This window comes from Rutilus rutilus (assembly GCF_951802725.1).
Source record: "Rutilus rutilus genome assembly, chromosome: 12".
Lineage (NCBI taxonomy): Eukaryota > Metazoa > Chordata > Actinopteri > Cypriniformes > Leuciscidae > Rutilus > Rutilus rutilus.
In genome coordinates this window covers 8,671,787-8,691,545 of record NC_140217.1, presented here as the reverse complement: position 1 = coordinate 8,691,545, position 19,759 = coordinate 8,671,787, and the positions used below count along the sequence as shown (strand labels likewise).

Below are 19,759 nucleotides of genomic sequence, written 5' to 3'. Positions count from 1 at the left end.
GCTCTTCCATGCTGGTTATCCCCTCAAGTTACAGGATACACAGGCCGGTGTGTGTTAAATTCAGCTGTTACTTAAGATATTAAGCATGTGCCCCAAGGGAGATCTATGACCAGAATCATGCATCTACAGTCGCACTACTAAATGTGTTTGATGAAAAAGCATCTGAACTCCATGTAGGAACTCTAAGAAATAATGTCTGACAGATTATATGGACAACTTTATTCCCAAGACAATATTCCCCTTGCCCTTTCTTCAGGTCATATGCTCCTAATCTGAAAAAGATCATTGCTTTCTATAGAATGCAGGTTACTGAAATTATTTGAAGGAGTGTGTGTTTGTGTATATGTTAATTTTCTTCTTTATATGAACATATAGAATGTATCGAGCTCAGTTCTTGTTTCAAGATGATGGAAATTTCATTAGATTCAATTTCCACTATCAATAATTAAACCTACAGAGCCTGTGGAGACTTCTTTAAACAGAGTAATCCATATTCACCTACACACCAGCGCACAAACACACACACACTCTTACCTGTCATGCGTTTTCAAATCAATACGGTTAAGAGCATTAATTCATTCCATTAGGTCTATCTCTTCTGGGTTTTTTTTGGAATAGGTGACATTTTTTTCCAATAGACGCTTTCCTGAGCGATCCATTCATAATGTTCACCATTACCGTGCATGTACAGTACGTGCCGATGTGCTTGTTTGCGTTAATGCGAATAGGTATACATTCCATTTATGAGTATCTCCTGAATGTATAAGGTGAGGAAACTGTGTGGCTGAATTATTCATTGTCTGCAATCTCAATTTCCCAGCGCAGCCATCCACTGCGCGCACGCACGCACACACACACACACACACACACACACACACACACACACACACACACACACACACACACACACACACACACACACACACACTCACACAGGTTCAAACACTGTGACTGATGGCTCTCTGAGGAGCGTGTAACAGGTTGGTTATTACTGTGATTACAGGAGAGAAGAAAACACTGTTACACACTCACACATCGTATGGTCAACATGTCAGATAGCCCCTACTGAGCTGCTTCTGCCAACTTTTTCCAAAAAGGATGAGGGTTCAAACCTTGTCAACTATTTGTAAGTTGTTTTGCTTGTGTTTGTGTAAGACATGGTGAGAAAATGGAGGCTTTAAAGGGGTGGTATAATGCCCTTTTCACAAGATGTAAAGCAAGTCTCTGATGTCTCCAGTGTATGTGAAGTTTTAGCTCAAAATACCCCACAGATATTTTTATATAGCATGTTAAAATTGTACATTTTTGAGGGTGAGCAAAAATGCACTGTTTTGAGTCTGTTCCTTTAAATACAAATGAGCTGCTGCTCCCAGTACAGAGGGCGGAGCTTCAACAGCTTGCACTCACACAGACATGCACTGAACATTTAAAAAAATGTTAGCCTTTTATGTTCAAACCGGATTCAGACAATGATGGAGAGACTCAAGAACAGGAGACATGTAGAACGCAACAGCATGTTTCTGAATGGTTAGTTGATGAATTTATGTAGCTTATGTGTAGTTATCTTCTAGTCATTGATTAGCATATTCTGTCTTGATAATCTATAAATCGTGTTCAGGGGGCGGGGTTTATGTAAATTTTAGGGTTGGTGATGTCACTAACCCTGGAGGAATGTCGTGTAGTCCCTACCAGCCGTTTGTTGTAGTCCTTAAAAAGTGATTTCTTTAAAAGCAAATATCTCCCTTTGCTTTGAACTTTGAGCATTGTAACTTTGCAGATGTTGTTTATGCTCAAACAGCAACATTACACACTAACTAAAGTTAAAAAGTGAAATCATAATCAAACACCCCTTTAATTTCTCTCCAATTGTGTTCATTTTTAAGTTTATCTAGAGTGAAATTCAAGGACTAATTCAACCCAACTAATTCAAAATGTATAGAATGAATTTTCATTTCTTGAAAACAAACATTTTATTGCTTTTTTATTGCTTTAAATAATTAAAAAACCATGAACCTGTCAAACTTCACCCAAATCCAATGATTAATTCATGCTTAGAAACGTTCATTGTAGCAACTATCGACCAAAAAATCTTAACCTAAAAATGTGGTAATATCTAAATTAATTATATTATTTAACATCACTGAATCAATGTTAATACATTGGTTACACTAAACTCAAGGGTTAGATCAGGTAGAACCAGCTCTTTAAGCTTACAAGTTACAAACTTTTTACAGTGTAAAAAGCAACATGCACTTTATCAAGCTCTATGATGGTCAGTGGGCATGTTGTCTGAGGGTGAGACAAATGAATGTGGCATGTTGTTTTCTACGATTATGTCACTGGTGGTTGCAGGAAGGCAGACGAAGATGAAGAATAAAGTTTCAATACCAAGTTTAATAATGATTATGAAAAATAATAATCAGATAGGAAGGGCAACATACACTAAAAACAGAGAATGAATGTGAGGGATCAACTTATATATCAAACACAAACAAGGATAATTAATAGAACACAGCTCAAACCAATGAACACAAATGAGGAGCGGGAAAACTGAACAAAGGAATACATGATGAGAATGAAAACAAACTAAAAGTCCATGATGATAACACTAACAGAACATAATGGTGACAGACTAAAGATGAGGCCTGCCATGTTAACAAAATCCCCATCTGACTGTGGAGCTCATGGGTTCAGTATCAGAATGACTATCTGTATCTCTTTACAGAGCTCTAACAGTCATCTGTTCAGTGCTTCTCTTAATCTGCTCATGGTAATGAGACAAGGTTTGTAGTCTGCCAGAAAGTATGTGTTGATAGGGATAAAACGAATCAGTGTTTCCACAAACAAACTTTTAATATTCTTGTTCTTTTTGCAGAGTGCTTAAAGCATTCATAATCTGACAGAGCATGTTTTATTCTTGGTAATAATAATAATAATAATAATAATAATAATAATTATAATGACTAGTGTTGATGGGGTTTGTTCTTGCCATTTTGCTGTGGGTTAACAGTACAGCAGTGCAGTCTGTGTCTCTGTTCCCCTGAGCAGAGACTCCAAACATCATACCAAAAGCACAAGAGCTATAAATACCTCTGTCTGTCTGTGTGTGTGTGTGTGTGTGTGTGTGTGTGTGTGTCCTCCTCTCTCTTCTGTCTGTGCCAAAGTGAAACTGTAACTTTTAATCTGCTCATAATAGAAAGAGGATCTGTATCGACAGATTTCATTTTCATAGAATTAAGATATAAGATACAGAGGCACACATGCGGATAATTCCAATTTCATTAAGAAGTAAATCCAGATGATTGTCTCCTAGAGGAACTGAATTTGGAAAAAAGTGAATAATTGAGCCAGATGTTGGAACGGAATTTAAATGTTTGAACAGATCTTCATTATTTGCCATTCATCACCTCATTTCTATACTAGTAGCATTTATACAGCATTTGACATGGTTTTGTTCAGTCTTTAAAATGACTGGTACATGGAGTTGTGTGCTGATTGGTGGAGCTGGGTGTTAATAAACACAGCTCATTAATCATATAGAGCGGCCTGCAGGGTAACATGACAGCATATGTTCATTAGTGAGCACAGTGCAAAGAGTCATGCGTCACTCTTTTCCAAACATTTCCTAATCTGACAATATACAGTCATGAGCCAAGACCCACAAACAAAAACCTCAAAAATTATACTTGGTCACAATTCATAACTTTAATAAGGCAAGAACAAAAATTCTTGCGTTTATTGTTTTGATAAGTGTGTTTTGATTTAGTTCTGTTCTGTCTCCCTGTCATGATTTAATCTGGTAATCAGAGTAGGGTCTAACCCAGCACAATAGGAACAACCAGTGACGACTGAGGGGACCAAGCGAAACATGATTACGTATTTACGAGCCCCAGCCTGTAATGAGGACGGAATGAGAGAACGCCCCGGAGCCTGAGCCACAAAGAGAGTCTGACCAGGTGCGTGAGCAGGCAACAGTGTGTGTCACAGAGGGACCGCTTGTGGAGTTTGAGGGCATGGAGGGAAGCCTCATGCCGCCCACAACCCTGTCGCTGTGGATGAGTTCAGCCTAGCATCTGTAAAGTGTTTGGAACTTTTTGAGGAGGTAATTCCCCTGTCTCTCCCATCCCTGCTAGTCCCACCCAGCCTAGAATTTCCTTTTTTCCGGCTGATCCCGTCCCAGCTTAGTTTCCTATGTTTCCAGAGTGCCAAATCCTAAGCCCCGCCTCCACTGGTTCCTTTCAGCCCCTCTGCATATTCTCCAACACATTTCAGTAAGCATCTGCCTTGGATCTTCAGGTTACCAGGTCTGCCTAGTCCAGAGAATCCCCTGGCTCCGCCTCCAGTCTCTGAACCCATCGCTCCAACCTCAGCCTGTCGACCTATCGGCTTCGCCTTGGCTCCTCCCTCCTTCGGCTCCACCATAAACCATCGTCCATGCTTCTCCACCCGGCTGCCTCGTCCCTTGGGCGCCACCTTGGTCAGACTTCGTCCTGCCTGAGCCTTCAGCTCTGTCCGGTTCTGTCTTCCCTCCAGCTCAGCCTTGATCCTCGGGCCTATTGGCTCCGCCCTCAAGCTTCTGGCTTCCTGGCTCCACCTCAGACGTTCGTCTCCAGAGCCATCAATGTCACATGGACTTTTTCGGCTAGTCAGCTACACCTGGGTCTCCACCTCCAGCGGCTCCATCTCCATCCATTGTCCCCCTGGTGTTGACAGCCAAATCTCCACCACGGCTCTTCCCTTCCTTTGACTCCACCATGGGGCATCGGCCTGGCTGAACTCTGGGTTCCTATCTTGATCCTCCTGATGCGCCTGGCTCCTCCCACCCTCCACTCCCCCGTACAGATTCTGCCTACCCCAGAACAGATCTCCTGTTCCACATCCTCCTCCAGAGCCCCCGCCCTCCCTCCTCAGTTGGACCTTTTACGGCATGAGGACATGCCTTTCCCGGGGGGACGTACTGTCAGGTTCATGGTTTTGTTCAGTGTGTTTTGATTTAGTTCTGTTCGGTCTCCCTGTCATGATTTGAACTGGTTTCCTAGTTTGTTTGTTTGTTTGTTTGTATTTAAGCCGTGTGTTTCCGGAGTTCATTTTTCCGGAGTTCATTGTTCGGTGTAGTCAATTGTTGGTTGTGTTTACTCCTGCGTTTGCTGGTGTTTTCTAAGTTGGATTATTGAATTAAAGACTGTTTCCTGTAGTTCATTGTCTTTGTGCGCTGAATACTACCAAGCATGATCATTCTTGGTAAGTGAAGACTTGTCTATGATTTTGAGAGTTTTGTGTATTCCATATGGGTATACCTTTTAAAAGTGTGTAACTATTTTAACTGTTGTATAAACATTCTATGCATTTGTTCAATAATTAATTCATAAATAAATCCATAATTTCATGCAATATTTGAGGTAAAATTTAAAATGTAATTGTGATGTAAATTCATTTGTTGCTCTTTAAAACATAAGGCGCATGAATGCATTACTTTAGAACTATGGAGTTCAACATGGGATGCCGAAGCAAGAACCAAGTCAGACTCCGGGCTGGTGCGGTTCCTTCAGTGCACACTGTCACAGCACCTTCATCGGGTTCGTCATCAGCATGTGGTTCGGCTGCCGGCGGGAAACATGACGGTCATGGATCCGTCAGAGATGACTTATTTTACATCTGGTTACCAAAATGTGCCTTGTCTTAATCTAAATCATCAACATATCCTACATAAACTTGTAATGTAATGCATTTATGTGTTTGTCAATAGTCTGCAGCCGAAACTTAATTATTATAAATATAATATATTATGTTCTATAATTCATTTTCAATCTGTACAAAATCACTTTAATGTTTGTGTTGGCTGTTTCTACATATAAAGTTTTTATACAGTAAGACAGTTGTGATTATTTTGTTTTTTTATTCATTGTCACCAAAATGGGACCATTCAAAGCCTTTATAAAGTCCCCTAATAGTCTCCTAATGGCTGACACAACACATGCAGGTAAGGGTCCAGTACTAGCTATGCTATTACCTGATACTAGGGTTGTGCCAATATCATCGTCCATCGTGATGGCTGACCGACATCACGATGGAGAGCCACCATCGTGATGCCACGCCCCCCACCCTGTCAGACCAGCCCAGGCTCACGGCAGTTCGTGAAATGGTCACGTCATTTAATCTATTGATTTGTGTACACCAGTGGTTGGGAACCTGTGGCTCGCGAGCCATACCTGGCTCTTTGGCAAAAATCATGTGGCTCGCAAGGTCTCTCACCCTTTATCAACAAACGATCGAATTAAGACACATCAACAGAGATCAGCTCTCTGCAGAAAAAAAAGCCAATTACAATTCCCTTGTTGTACAGCCTACCGAAGTTAATGAAAAGTTTATGATAATAATAATATTGAAGTTGTACAGTGCTGTTCGCGAGTGTCACGAGTCACCACAGCAATCAACTAACCGCTTACGTTTCTACAACTCCTGCACTGGGAATCAAGCTGGTGAAAACCATTTTAGAACAGCAGCGAAAATGTAAAAGTAGGCTATATAAACTTTAATATATCCTTTTATTGAAACGGGTGCTTTGCTGTGCAAAGAGACATTTCGAAACATTTCACCTGCTGGCCGCTGGTACTTTCACTTTTGCCGCAGAGACCCTTTATGTCCTACAAATGTGTCGAATGTGTCAAATTGACGATTCTGTTTAAAGTTATTAATAACAAAACATGAATGAATGAGAAAGAAAAGAGCAGGATGTGCTTTATACTGAAAAGAAATATTAAAAGCGCGATAAGTCGCGAAAGAGAACTGAATTCTACCGACAGGATGCTGTGCGCGCGCTACGAGCGCAACACGGACAAGCATAGTAGCCTTTGTCTTTGGTTGCTCGCCTAAACGGCCAAATAAAAACAGAAATATATCAAAATGCCAAGTCGAGTATTCCCGTAAACACAGATGCAAGTAGGTAATGTGTGCATTCTCTCTCTCTCTCTCTCACACGCGCACAAAGACGATTTATGCTCATTAGTTGGTAACTCAACCTCACGGTGAAAGCCCTAAACAATTAATTCAATATTGCAACTTATTTATTGTTTGCTGAATATATGTTTGTTTTTAGTTGTCTACGGACCTTGTTGAAATTTTATTGAAAAAAATGTCAACCCAACCCAAGTGAAAATGGAATTACTGATATCAAAAATTAACATTGTTACAAGTAGCAATTCAATTGTTGATATCAAGAATAGACATTTCAACTAGTGACAATTGAATTCTTGATATCAAAAATAAGGGTTTTTACTAGTAAGAATTGTAGGCCTATTTCTGATATGTGAAATTGGAATTTCAACTAGTAAGAAATCAATTCTTGATGTCAACAATTGATTTTGAATGGCAGCCTATGGTGACATTTCACTAGTGAAAATACAATTACAGATATCAAGAATTATAGTTTTTACTAGTTGAAATTCAATTCTTGATATCTAGAATGAGCATTTTAACTAGTAAAAATGAAATTGTTGATATTAAGAATTAGCATTGTTACTAGTATAAATCTAATTCCTGATATCAATAACTATAATTTGAACGTAATTGTTGATATCAAGAATTCATATCCTGGAAATTAATAAAAGTAAAAACGGCTTGCCATATTTTCTTGGCACACTGTGGGCCCCTTAGTACCAATTGAGCGTCGTTTAAATGCCACAGATGTCTCCAGATCTCAATCCAATAGAGCTCTTTTGGGTTGTGGTGGAACAGAAGATTTGTATCATGGATGTGTGCCCGACAAATCTGCAGCAACTGCATGATGTGTTTCCCACACATAGACTAATTTGTGGCGGTGCGCCACAGAATCAACACCGGCCACCACATGTTGCGTTTCATTATTCATTTTTTTAACGCTATTTAAAACACGCAGCGTATTCGTTCAGCTGCATTTCCTTTCCCTGCTCTCCCTCAGTCTCTCTCGGCTGCCAAAGCGAATTTTTGTCCCGCCAAAGCCTCATTTGATCGGTTAGTGATGTAGATGATTGCTGCGCTTGTGACAGGGCGCATGTTACTGAAAGAACGATCAGAGAGAGAGAGCCCCGGCCGCGCGCGAGCACTCTCACCGTCTTCAAACTGTCTTGCTCTCTCTCGCTCCCTTGCGCATATTAATCAAAATCAATTGAGAATTGACACGATGGTAAAAGATCGGAAGACCGAAGTTCACGTGGAGCATTCAGAGATTTTTCCCCTGAATTACCGCTGGGTGTGAATTGTGCTAAAAAAAACGTTGCCTTATCTTCTCTGAAAAGCATTCCGCACATTCAGCTGAAATAAAAAACACTTTGAATAAACAAACAAAAAAACGATCCAGTGTTTTCTGTGTTGACACAAATCTTGTGCGATGTCCTAAACTGCCGGGATAATCACACAACGCTTGCCGTGGTCCGCTAATGACACGTCCGATTCGCGAACTAATGACTCATTTGAACCGATTCCATTTAATGAATGGTTAAAAAAACTGATCTGTCCAACACTGAACTCCCGAGACGTCTGAATCCGTGTATAACAAATCGGTAACACTTTACAATAAGCTTCCATTTATTAAACTCTAGTTAACTACATTAGTTAACATGCACTTCTACAGCATTTATTAATCTTTATTAATGTTAATTTCACCATTTACTATTAGCCTACATTATTGAAATCAATAATGATGATTCGCAAGTTTGCGGTAAAATGCGAGGTCAAAACTCTATATAAGCTGTGAATCAAATAAAACGTATTATAAATAATGTTCTTACACTGAATGTTTGGATTTTGTGAAGGTGTGAATCATTTGTGATTAATATTTAATATAATAAAGTTTCGTGTAACGAATTATTAACGAAGGAATTATTTTGAATCTCTCTATTTCAGTTATTGCTAACACAATCTCAATTTATTTGTTTTTAAAAGACTAATTGACTTATTCAAGAACAGCTTATAAAGGACTTGAGTTGAAACCAGAATTTGTTAAATGTTACATACAGAAAAGAGCACCCAGAGGAGGATTGTGTGTAATGTATTTGCAACATGAAAACGTACAAAAGCTGAATGCAAAAATGCTGCAAGAAATGGGTTTAGCTGATTTGTATTATTTATTTTATTCTTGTTGAATGAAATCCTTTGCAGCAGGGAATTTGCCAAGCCAGCAGTGAAGGATAATAGTGCCAATGCTCAGAAAGGAAGTCTCAGAAGAATCATGCAGGGCTATCACATTCTACTGCAATATAAATGCTAAATAAGGCATGACCCATTCTCATAAGCACCTAACCGTGTGTGTGTGTGTGTGTCTGTGTGTGTGTGCGCATGTCAAATGGAATAAGCGGTGTGGGATCATCTAATATGACCACACACTCAATGGTTATTCAGTGTTTTTTTAGCAGCAACTTCTAGGTTCAGCAAAGAACCCTCTTCTAATAAAAAAAACCTGTTATATAGGGCTCAATATTTTCCACACCCATTTGTACAATATTTTGTGCAAAATTCAATAATTTCTTACTTTAGTATTATAATTTAATTTATACATTAAACTGAATGAGTGATAATTAGCTAGATTAAACCTGAAATATGCTATCTGATATTTTTAAGGTGTTCATGCAATAAGAGCAGCAAAATGATTTTTTAAATGTAATTTTTCTTACATTTATTTTCACTCACAATCTGACATTCAAAACTTAATTTTCATTACGACTGTGTGATGAATATAGCAAATGTAACAAGTTCCGCAGGCTTTATCCATCAATAAACTGTCGTATTCAAATAGAAATTAAGTGACACTGTGAGTCTGGTTTTCATCTACAGATTGTGTTTAGTTTAAAAGTGATTAATTTTGAGTGTTACATGACATCCAGTTTAAAAAAAGAAACGTTTCTGGTTTCGGTGTTAATTAAGCCTTAAAGTCACCATTAAATCAAAATGGACAATTCCTGTTTTTTGTTGTTGTTGTTTTTACTCAAATGGAATATTGCAGAATTTATTATAAATGATTTATCTATGCAGTGCGCATCATACTTTTTCTTAATTCACGTGCCCTAGATTTAAATCAAAATAACGATTATGAGTAATGATTAACTGATAAGACATTTCTCACTGCGCCATAATGGGACAATCTGTCACTCACTTGAGATTGCAGCAATAGCAAACCACAACCATCAAATGATCCAATCAATTCTTGATGGACAAAATGAAGCCCCACCCCACCTTTTTTCCTGTTCAAGAAGCTGTTACACATGGATATACATACATATCCTAACGGAAGTTCTATTGTAATGTATAAGACAAATGCACCATTCCATATAGATGAAATTCTAAAAACATATAAACAAGTGAACTAACCTTAAAAAGATTCTAAAAAGACATAAGGATACTAAACTCTTTTGGTTCTAATTTAATCTTTATTTTGTTTGATAAGTAATTGAATAGAAGGATGAAAAATGAAGAAGAAACCAGAGAGAGAAAGACAGAGGCGTTCTAAAAATATTATACACGCACCTGCTCATCGTTCACAGTATAATGCATTCACAGTAGAACCCACTAAAATCACAATAGAAAATAAAGAGTAGGTCCAGAACATGCTGTGCTGTGTCTCAGCGAGAGGAGAGCAGCCTCATTTACACCTCAGAGAGAGAAATTAATTTATATGCGGTCTCTAGGGTGGAAACCTGCATAATGACATGTCAATTAGTTCTTATGATATCTAAGAGGCATTCAGAACAGAGTTGACAGATTTTGTTGACAATAAAGTGAGGTCTAGAAACAGTAGCTCAAAGTTCCCCCTGGGACATGACTATGAAGAAAAGCCAGGGAGTTTAATGGAGAGGGGATGTCAGATAAATTGCAGGTGCTTTTTATGCTGCCAGCATTATGATTGATTATATAGGATTATATGAATGAAATGTAGCACTTCAGTTAGAAACTATTAAAAAGACTCTTAAACTGCTACTGAATTTTTAAAGGGGATTAATGATATATGATGGATCTAATGCATTATATACTGTTTGGATAATGCACTATTACAAGTTTACACTTTCAATTGTGAGTGTAATAGTTGTGGTTAAGACATTGCACAAGGAATGAGGTTTGCCCAGACAGAACTAAGCAGATAAAGTCTCCTGATATGGTTCTTTAGAGAATCAACTTTTGAGAGATGGGGAGAATATAAGAAGTGTATAGAATATTGAGAATAAGAAGAATATTGAGTTGAGAGAATCCTCAGCGGGTGGACAAGGGGCCTGTTTGTGCTGTTGTAAGGAAGCTTGGTTGTACAAGAGATTCAATATGCTAGATGCTGAAGAAATTATCTCGGGGGAAAAAAAAAAGTTTTCAGCATTTGCTCTAAAAACAGATTCAGATCTAAAATGTTATAATGTAAAATAATGTATTAATTAATATTATCTCCAGGCACTCATCAATTAATTTTGTCCAATGTAGAGGACATTTGTTTAGTTTTTTCTCTCAGAGCATATATGACCTGTATATCCTGATGAATACGCTCTCCTTTGTTTTTTTTTGTTTGTTTTTTTAATTAGCTGACTCGACAGTTAAAAATATTATATATGAATAGAGGAACCAGCGATATTTTTTTTTGCAACAATTGTGTTTGCTTGATTTGTCAATAGAGGGTATGCATTGACGTCACTTTCCTGCCGGAAACGTAAGAAGACTGCTTTGGACCAATCATAAAGCTCAGATGCAATGTACAGTAATTTCTGCTGCTTTTTAATTGTTTTTCAGTGTAAACATGTGCAAGTTGTATGTCTTTGCCCATTGTGCCGCATCTCAAGCAAGATCACCGCGTTTTTCAAAATGCATCTTGAGACCCTTGCCTTTTTCTCCATTCATCAGTTATGGCTCTGCAGGTGGATACTATTGGATAATATTATGCAGCCTCTTTTGTTTTTAAGAGCAAAAACAGGTTCTGTGTGATCAGCCTGTCACTCAAGTCTAAAACAATTCTCAAATTGGGCAGATAGTGAAACTAAAAGGCAGATGAAGACAACAGCACAGCGTTTAAAGGTCATTTCAGATGAGTGACATCACAGAGCTTAACGTCATTTTGGTGCTGATGTATGAATGGTCCCTTAACAGTAAAAATGTCAGGGTTCTGTCACTTCTGTCTAGTTTATTTCTTGGTTTTGTGACAGAGCTCTGACACTCCTGATTTTGTCTCGTCTTTGTCAGAGTGCGCGGTTTCGAGCCGAGCACTCACTTGTCTACGTGTCTTGTTGCATGTGCGGGGCATTGGTGTTTGGATCCCGGCACATCGGTCTAGTTTGGTTTCGGTTCTGTGTCGGGATTCAGACATCCATGCTCCGCGTGTTTGTTTTCTGTTGTGAGCGTACGGGATGAGCTTTCGCTCGTTCTCGTGCGCTCTGTCTTGTCACGTGAGCGTGCGGTTTCTCGTACGCTCTTCGGTCTGCACGTGTTGTTGTGTCCTGTCCTTTCATGTCATGGTTTGTCTTGTGCTGTGTAGCACACAGCTTGTGTTTTACACTAGTTGTGTGCTTTCATGTTGTCATGTTTTGTGTGAACAAGTGGCTTATGAGTGTTCTCATTGGCTGCGTGTTCATGTCTTGTTTTGTGTGAGCACATGGCTTGTCATGTATGTTTCCGTGTGCCATGTGCTTGTCTAGCTCCTCCCATCTTGTTACCTGATTAATGATTAATTTGCCCCACCTGTCCTCCCTCGTTATCAGCCTTGTTTTGCTCCCTGTTTATTCTCCTTGTGTTTTCAGTCCTGTGCAGGGGCTCGTTCTTCGTACGTTGCTTATTACATCCGAGATCAAATGACACATCCAAGATGATTTCATCGTGCTAATCATAATCCGGCTAATTGACTTCTTCGAACACACTTGCCGGATAGGATTAGTATCGCTGGATTGAGTTATCTGAGATAACTGCGCGTTCACGCGCTGGCTTAAAAGGGGATATGTATCGATAGTGGAAACATTGATCAGCAACGCTGCCATTGGCTGCTCAGCGTGGCCAAAGAGCGCGCACAGTTTTTCTCATATTATATCTATGTTTTTTCTCCTCAGCAGAGCAAGAACTAATAGTCGAAGTTTATTCGGAATTTTAATGTTTTAATCAAAACGCCAGGGAACACCTCAAAGTCTGCAAAAGCCAGGAGAGAGGGCTGGCAAAAAGTAGCAGACAATTTAAATCCGTTAGAAGTGGCCATGTTAGATGTTTTTATCACTTAATAGCCTATATTTTTTGTATTTTAATAATTGCATAATTACTTTGTTCATTGTAATGTCAGAGTCACCACACTAGAATATGGGAACAAATAAAAGTGAAGTACAAAAATATTCTAATGGTAATTTTTAGTTATATTATAGTCTCTTTTATGAAAGGCACTGTTAAATAAATGGTTGTCTGTTTATAAAAGCAATCAAGTTTATAAAAGCAATCAAGAAAAAGGCTGAGAAAAAAAAAAAGATCTTAGTAGCCTACACTGTATTTTTGCTGCATTAAATTAAGGCCGTATAGTCATTTCAGCTGTTAAATCTTGAGCAATGATGAATTGCTTTGACTTGTGGAAGTAAAAACTGATAAACTTATGTTAATGTAAAAATATGTATTGAAGAAGAGTTCAAAAAGAGTTATTGATCACATTTTTCCCAAGTGTAGTTCATTGTAATGACATTGTGTTTTCCTCTTTTGTGCACTTTTACATAATACACCAACACTTGTTAACTTAAGTGGACATTTTCTAACTTTCCAAAGGAAAGAAAGTATAAGACTTTGTAATGTCCATTTGTTTCCATTGCACTGGACAGTGAATAAACCCTCTCAGATAACTGTCATATGGAGGAACTAGCCTACCTGCAAGTGCATAAAGAACTTTACTTCATTTATACTTGTATGCTTTATGGCTGCAATATAAGTTTAAGGATTCCACATCTACAGAAAGGCCTACAGAAGAGTCTGCACAGACAGAGGAGACATAGGCCTACAGGTGGGCAGTGGATAGCCAACTTTTCCTTTTATTTGTTGCATGAGGCATGTGTCTAATATCTCTTGTTGCAGGCACTTGACCACTGGCTTTTCTTTACAAAGAACAATTGAAATAAAACTCAAGGAACTAAGCATATTTGTCTTTTATTAAACATTTAATGAAAGGTGTATTTTTTTTTTTTGGCAGTGTTGTGTAATATGGCACATGCAAATGCAACAATGTCACAGGCCCTGTCAGGTGTGCAACCCTCAGACTTTTCAGACACTGAAATCTTCCCTTTAGTTAGCCAAAGTTCATTTCATTGTGTGCCCTTGTCCTGGCTAGAGCTGCATTGTAACTGGTTTGGGTCAGGGAATGGGGTCTTAAAACACCTGTCTGCAGGCAGGAACATGTCATAATCACCTATGAAGAAATGCAGTTCTGTTAGGATCAGCATAAGTGTATGTAATACAGTGAGCTTGATATTTAAGTGTGGAACTTTCCTACCACTTTCAAATAATGTGCATAAATGTGAATCTCTGAAAATTCTTAAGTCATACACAGATCCTGACCATTTTGCTTTCACATTTGTGATATGGAAGATTTGTCAACTGCCTTTTTTTTATTTGATATAATATTATTAATCTGGAATATTAAGAATCACAATAGTAACTGGGCTGCACATTTACATTGTGAACCCCCTTTCTGTTCACATAATCCCCTTTATTGAGGCCTTGATGGCAGTCTAGCCTATAAGCCTGAGTGACATACTGTAATCAGCATGGTCATGATCGCATGATCTTCATAAAAAAATATTTAAATAGTCTAATAAATAGTAGGCTATAGTCTAATAAAAAAAAAAAAAAAAAAAAAAAGCTGCTTAAAAAAACTGATTTACATTGGGTCTTCAGTGGCTTGGAAATGCCAAAAAAAAAAAAAAAAAAAAAACTGTTTTTTAAACCTAAAAGCGCCAGGTAAACTCCGAATGACACGACAAACAGCACTTTCCATCAAGTTCTCCGCATCTCCAATAGTGTAAAGGAAAGAGCCACTCTCAATTAATCTTAGGGTACAGTTTGTGCTGTAGTTAAAGCCCGACTCCGACAAGTCGAAAATAAATGTGCGTTTCCAACAAATTAATAATGTAAACGACAATCTCATGAGTCACGAGGAAAAAAATATATATATCAGAAAGTGCACTATCGCACTGCGCTGGACTTCCCGTATCATCTCCGTTTATGAGCCGCAGTCTAATCCTGTTTACATGAAATAAGCCTGCTCCCGAGCAGGTTTAAGATTGCGCACCTGTTGCTATGACAGCAAGTCCAGGATGAGCGTTGAAGAACCAAACAATCCAAGATCATGCTAAATCGCCAACAATCAAATCCAGCTAAGTGAGTTAGCGACGTACGAAGAACGGGCCCCTGGTTTGCTGTCATATGTACATTGTATGTTTACCCTTGTGTGTCAAGTCAAGTCAAGTCAAGTCAAGTCTTCCCCCTCGGGGTAGTTTTGTTTGTATTTAGTTTTATTTTTTGCTTAATAAAAGCACAAGCTTTATTTTTTCCGCATTTGAGTCCTCGCCTCATCTCCTCAACCCCAAACCGTGACAAAAAAGGCGTAACACAGGTGTTACTTGTGTGAACAGCACATTTGTGTATTTACTGAAAAAGTAAATACACAATCACAATTTTCTTATAGAGGAAATAAAAAAAATTCTCAGTGCATATGCTTTTTCCAACAAGAGACAGCTCTATATAATGCACTGCACTGAATTGCATTGAAGCGCACACACACATACTCACACACAGAAAGTGGAGATATGACTACGCACACACAGAAACATTCAGGAGCACAAAAACTTAACGCCGCCCTGCGACTTTTAGCTTTAGACAATAGCTTTGATACTGAATCGCTACATTATATTTCTCAGCAACAAGGGGGTTTTAGACATCACTATTTTAAGTAATTAAACTCACAGATTATTTGTTCATAAAGAGAGAGAGAGACGCTGAAAAGGCGCAGGTACACATCTCTCTCGATAATTAATTCAAGTAAATGCTAGGATTCATTCATTTAAATAAATGTAATCTTACGCACTACTTTATCTCTTGATCTAACGAGCCGTAACTGACGAAAATAACCATCAATTGTACCCTTCCGGTCAAATATTGCACTGCAAACATCAGTGACAGCTTTAAGTTGTCAATGTTGACAAATGACCATGTTATAAGCAAGATAATCCACGGCTAGCTGTGCATTAAACAATTTGAATGCATTTCCACAAAAGCATCACCAAATGGAATTTCAAAAATTATTGTTTTTAAACATGTTTCACTTCCTGTCTGTCATTGGTCAGCCAACAGATAGCCCAGAGAGATCAAACTTAAGTCTGTGCTCTAAAGCATTCAAGATTAATGACAATTTAAATTGGAAATGACATTTTCAGGTCTACGCTCAAACAGTGAATAAATGGATTATAAATACAACGTAAATATATTTAGGTACCATCAAATCCCCTAAAAATACAACATATTAAATAAAAAGCATAATCTAACTAAAATATAGTACATTCATTTCACTGAAAAAAAAAAAATCTATAATTTATGCCTGACATGCAAAGAGCACCAGAGTTAAACAGAGGTTATTTTAACCAAAACATTAATGTACAGAGAAACATTTAGTAAACTCAACCCACAGACTTTCTCAAGTTCATTGAACTACTATAAACATGTAAAGCTCACACACTCACCGTCCTTGCGGTGGTAGGTGATCTCCACTTTGCGTTCCTCCGAGCCCAGGAGAGCCTGTGCTACCTGCGAAATAGCATGCCGCTTGGTCAGCTGTCCATGCAGGAAGTCGCAGGTGCACGGCTTCTGCATGACGTCCGGCCTGGAAAACCCGGTCATCTCACAGAAGGCATCATTGCAGTAGATGATGGCACAGTTCTGGACGCGTGCATTTGCTATGACAAATCTCTTGTCTGTAGAAATGGGCAGAAAAGAGTTATTGGGATAAAGAAAAGGGAACTGAGGTGAAAGGATATAGAGTAAACCTTTCTTAAAGCTTTCATAAAAGTGTTACTCATACTGCCTTAGGAGCACTTTTGCTTTTGGCAGTGTGTACTTTTAGATTGTACTTTTAAATTTGAGTAATTAGGGCAAATTTTATGCCGTTACACTGTGATTTGTTGACAAACTGCTATTCTGCTATTCAAACTGAGGATTTTAGCACAAACAACACACTCTTTTTTTAGCATTTGTACACAACTAATATAAACCTACCATCTGTGCTGGATGGAAATAAACCTCACTGCATCAAGAAAACATGAAAGTATGGAACAATTTAAAGGAATATACAGGGTTCATTATGTTAATCTCAATCAACAGAATTTGTGGCATAATGCTGGTTACATTTTGTGTGTCCTTTTGTTTAAAAAAAAAAACAACTAAAAACTAAATTCGGATTTACAGCGAGCACCTTACAGTACATTAGAAGTGAATAGGTCTAATTTGTGCAAAGAAAACTTACCGTTTCAAAACTATAGACACAATATGCATTGTTGGCATGATTTTAGTGTGAAAACATTATTGTTTATTAACTTTTTTCCCTGTAAAATGTCTAATTTCCCAAATGTATCACCATGACAATGCAATCCTAAAACGAGTGTAAAGATTATTTAAACAGATTTACAGATCAAATAGTATGAATAACAAGATTAAATAAGTTTTCACATTTCTTTTAAATTCTCAATTTTGTTATTTTTTGTGGTAAATCTGGTAATCAACACTGACTGAGATTACCTGAACCCAGAATATTCCTGATTAAGGAACATTTTGCACATATGGTCATGTCAACAAATGTACAGACGGTCAAACACCTTACGCCTATTTTTTTGTCAAAAACCTTTATGCTTGCTTGTGTCCTCCATGTTGTCTACCAGAAACTGTCCGTCTATAACAGTTTTGTTTGAGAGAAACCAGCAGAGACAGTAACACATGGAAGAGTAAGATTTTGGCAGTGGACAACTCAACTGAGTGCCTGGTATAGTGCGAGTAAACATTAACACTCAAACACATCACAAACGGTTAATTTTTCAAATGCTGACATGATGTTAGCCGAACACTGAACAACATTAATGGACAGTTTCCTTCCCATAAAGTCTAATGGAGAAAGATTCCAAACACTATCCAAAATCTATTGCGCTGTTAACCACTTAAATAATCAATGTTTACGGTAACAGTACAGCACTAATAAATCAAAGTATCCATTTCTAGGTTTGGACATCGGAGAAAGGATTAAACAAGTTGTAGGCTACTGTCAGTACGTGGAGGTAAATTCTCACTATTTAGAGGTCACACTAACAAAACCGCGACTGAATCGCCACACATGCAGCTTTTATTGTTGCAATTAAGTAAACAAACATTACTGCAACATCTGGAAGGTGACACTCACTTTGACCCTCGAATTTGCGGATAATAATCCCGAGAAATGTGTTCTGTGGCGCGACGTGACCTCGTCGCACGGGCATGATTGACGGCTGGCTGTGCGCGAGAGCCGCTCGATCGCGCGCCCCTTTGAATCCTTTGAGCTTCACGAGCGCAGCGCGAGGAAACGCGTCTCTTTGGGGATCATTCCGGCGACGTCTTCTCCTTCTTTCCACCTCTAGATTGTCGCTTTCCGTTATTCATTCCCGTTTTGGTCTTCACCGTTAGTCGTTTAAAACGAAAGACGAGAAAACGAGGCGCTCTGCTTTGAGCAGCATCTCAATCGAACTGAAACCCACCAAGTGTGACGAATGGCCACAAACTGACAGCAGTGACGTCTGTCTCTCCGCGAGGAGCCCTAACGCGACACTGTGCAACGAGATGCGCGCGAGAGAAGCCCTGGAGGAGGGCACAGTTCACACGGATCGCTATCCGCTAACCACGTCAAACAACACAACACGTAGGATTTCCATGACAGTGAAATTAAGAGCGGCTGCTACTAAATTAGACAGGTCAATTACAGTGTGATTTAGATCTATCAATTAAAGAGTGTTTATGCATAAAATGCTATGGCAAAACTTTTACGTGCCAAACAATAGTAATAGTAAAATGGATTCGGCCCTTCAAAGTGCTTATTCGCATGTGTGGTAAATTTTGGGACTGTCCATGGTGCTGGAAATACTCCTGTTGAAATGATATCAATCTCGACGTTAAAGTTAAAAAATAAACTTACAGAAAGAGAGGAAGATTTCGCATTAGGCTAATTTAGGCAACAGAAATGTGTTTTATGAAATAACATACAGCCTTCATAATAATAGCAAAACATTACCAAATTAACTTTCACTAAAAGACTATCAGGAAGCCAAAACAAAAAAAAAACAAAAAAAAAAAGTCGGGTGAAGTAGGCCTAGCCTATAAGAAATAAGTGAAATTTGAAGGAAAAAATCTAACGTTTCTTTGTTTAAAAAAGCCAATTTGGACAACTGATATCTAACACAGTATCGCCGCCTACTGGAACAATGTAGTAATACGTTTGTGTCGATCCACCTAAATACACTCTTGAGGAATATCTAAAGATAGAATTATGTTTATTTAAGCAATGTAAGGCCTTATCCATATTCAAGTTTATTCAACTGCAACACAAAGAAATCACGTCAGCACTTTCCGTCACTTACTCGCTGACTGGTTAACTGCAATTAAATGTTTGTTAAGAGATCATTAATGCGTCTCAGTGACCTCTGATGTCATGGAAATGTGAGGAAAACCCCGCCGAAGGAGAGATAAAATGAGAATAAATCAGTGCTGGCATCTAGTGGTGACAACATGC

At 38.4% G+C, this 19,759-nt stretch overlaps 1 protein-coding gene across 3 annotated transcripts in view; it reads right to left on the bottom strand.

The window, feature by feature from the left end:
* LOC311301455 (potassium channel, voltage gated eag related subfamily H, member 7) overlaps positions 1-18,923 on the bottom strand; it is an 81,054-nt gene extending 62,131 nt beyond the window's left edge. For all 3 annotated transcript variants that reach the window (XM_084426578.1, XM_084426579.1, XM_084426580.1), the window contains exons 1-2: positions 18,401-18,923; positions 16,698-16,928 (exon numbers count right to left, since the gene is read on the bottom strand). In XM_084426578.1, the coding sequence (XP_084282704.1) occupies positions 16,698-16,928; positions 18,401-18,476 (307 nt within the window). In that variant the 5' untranslated portion in view covers positions 18,477-18,923. The remainder of the gene's footprint in view (positions 1-16,697; positions 16,929-18,400) is intronic.
* Between the last annotated feature and the right edge of the window lie 836 nt (positions 18,924-19,759).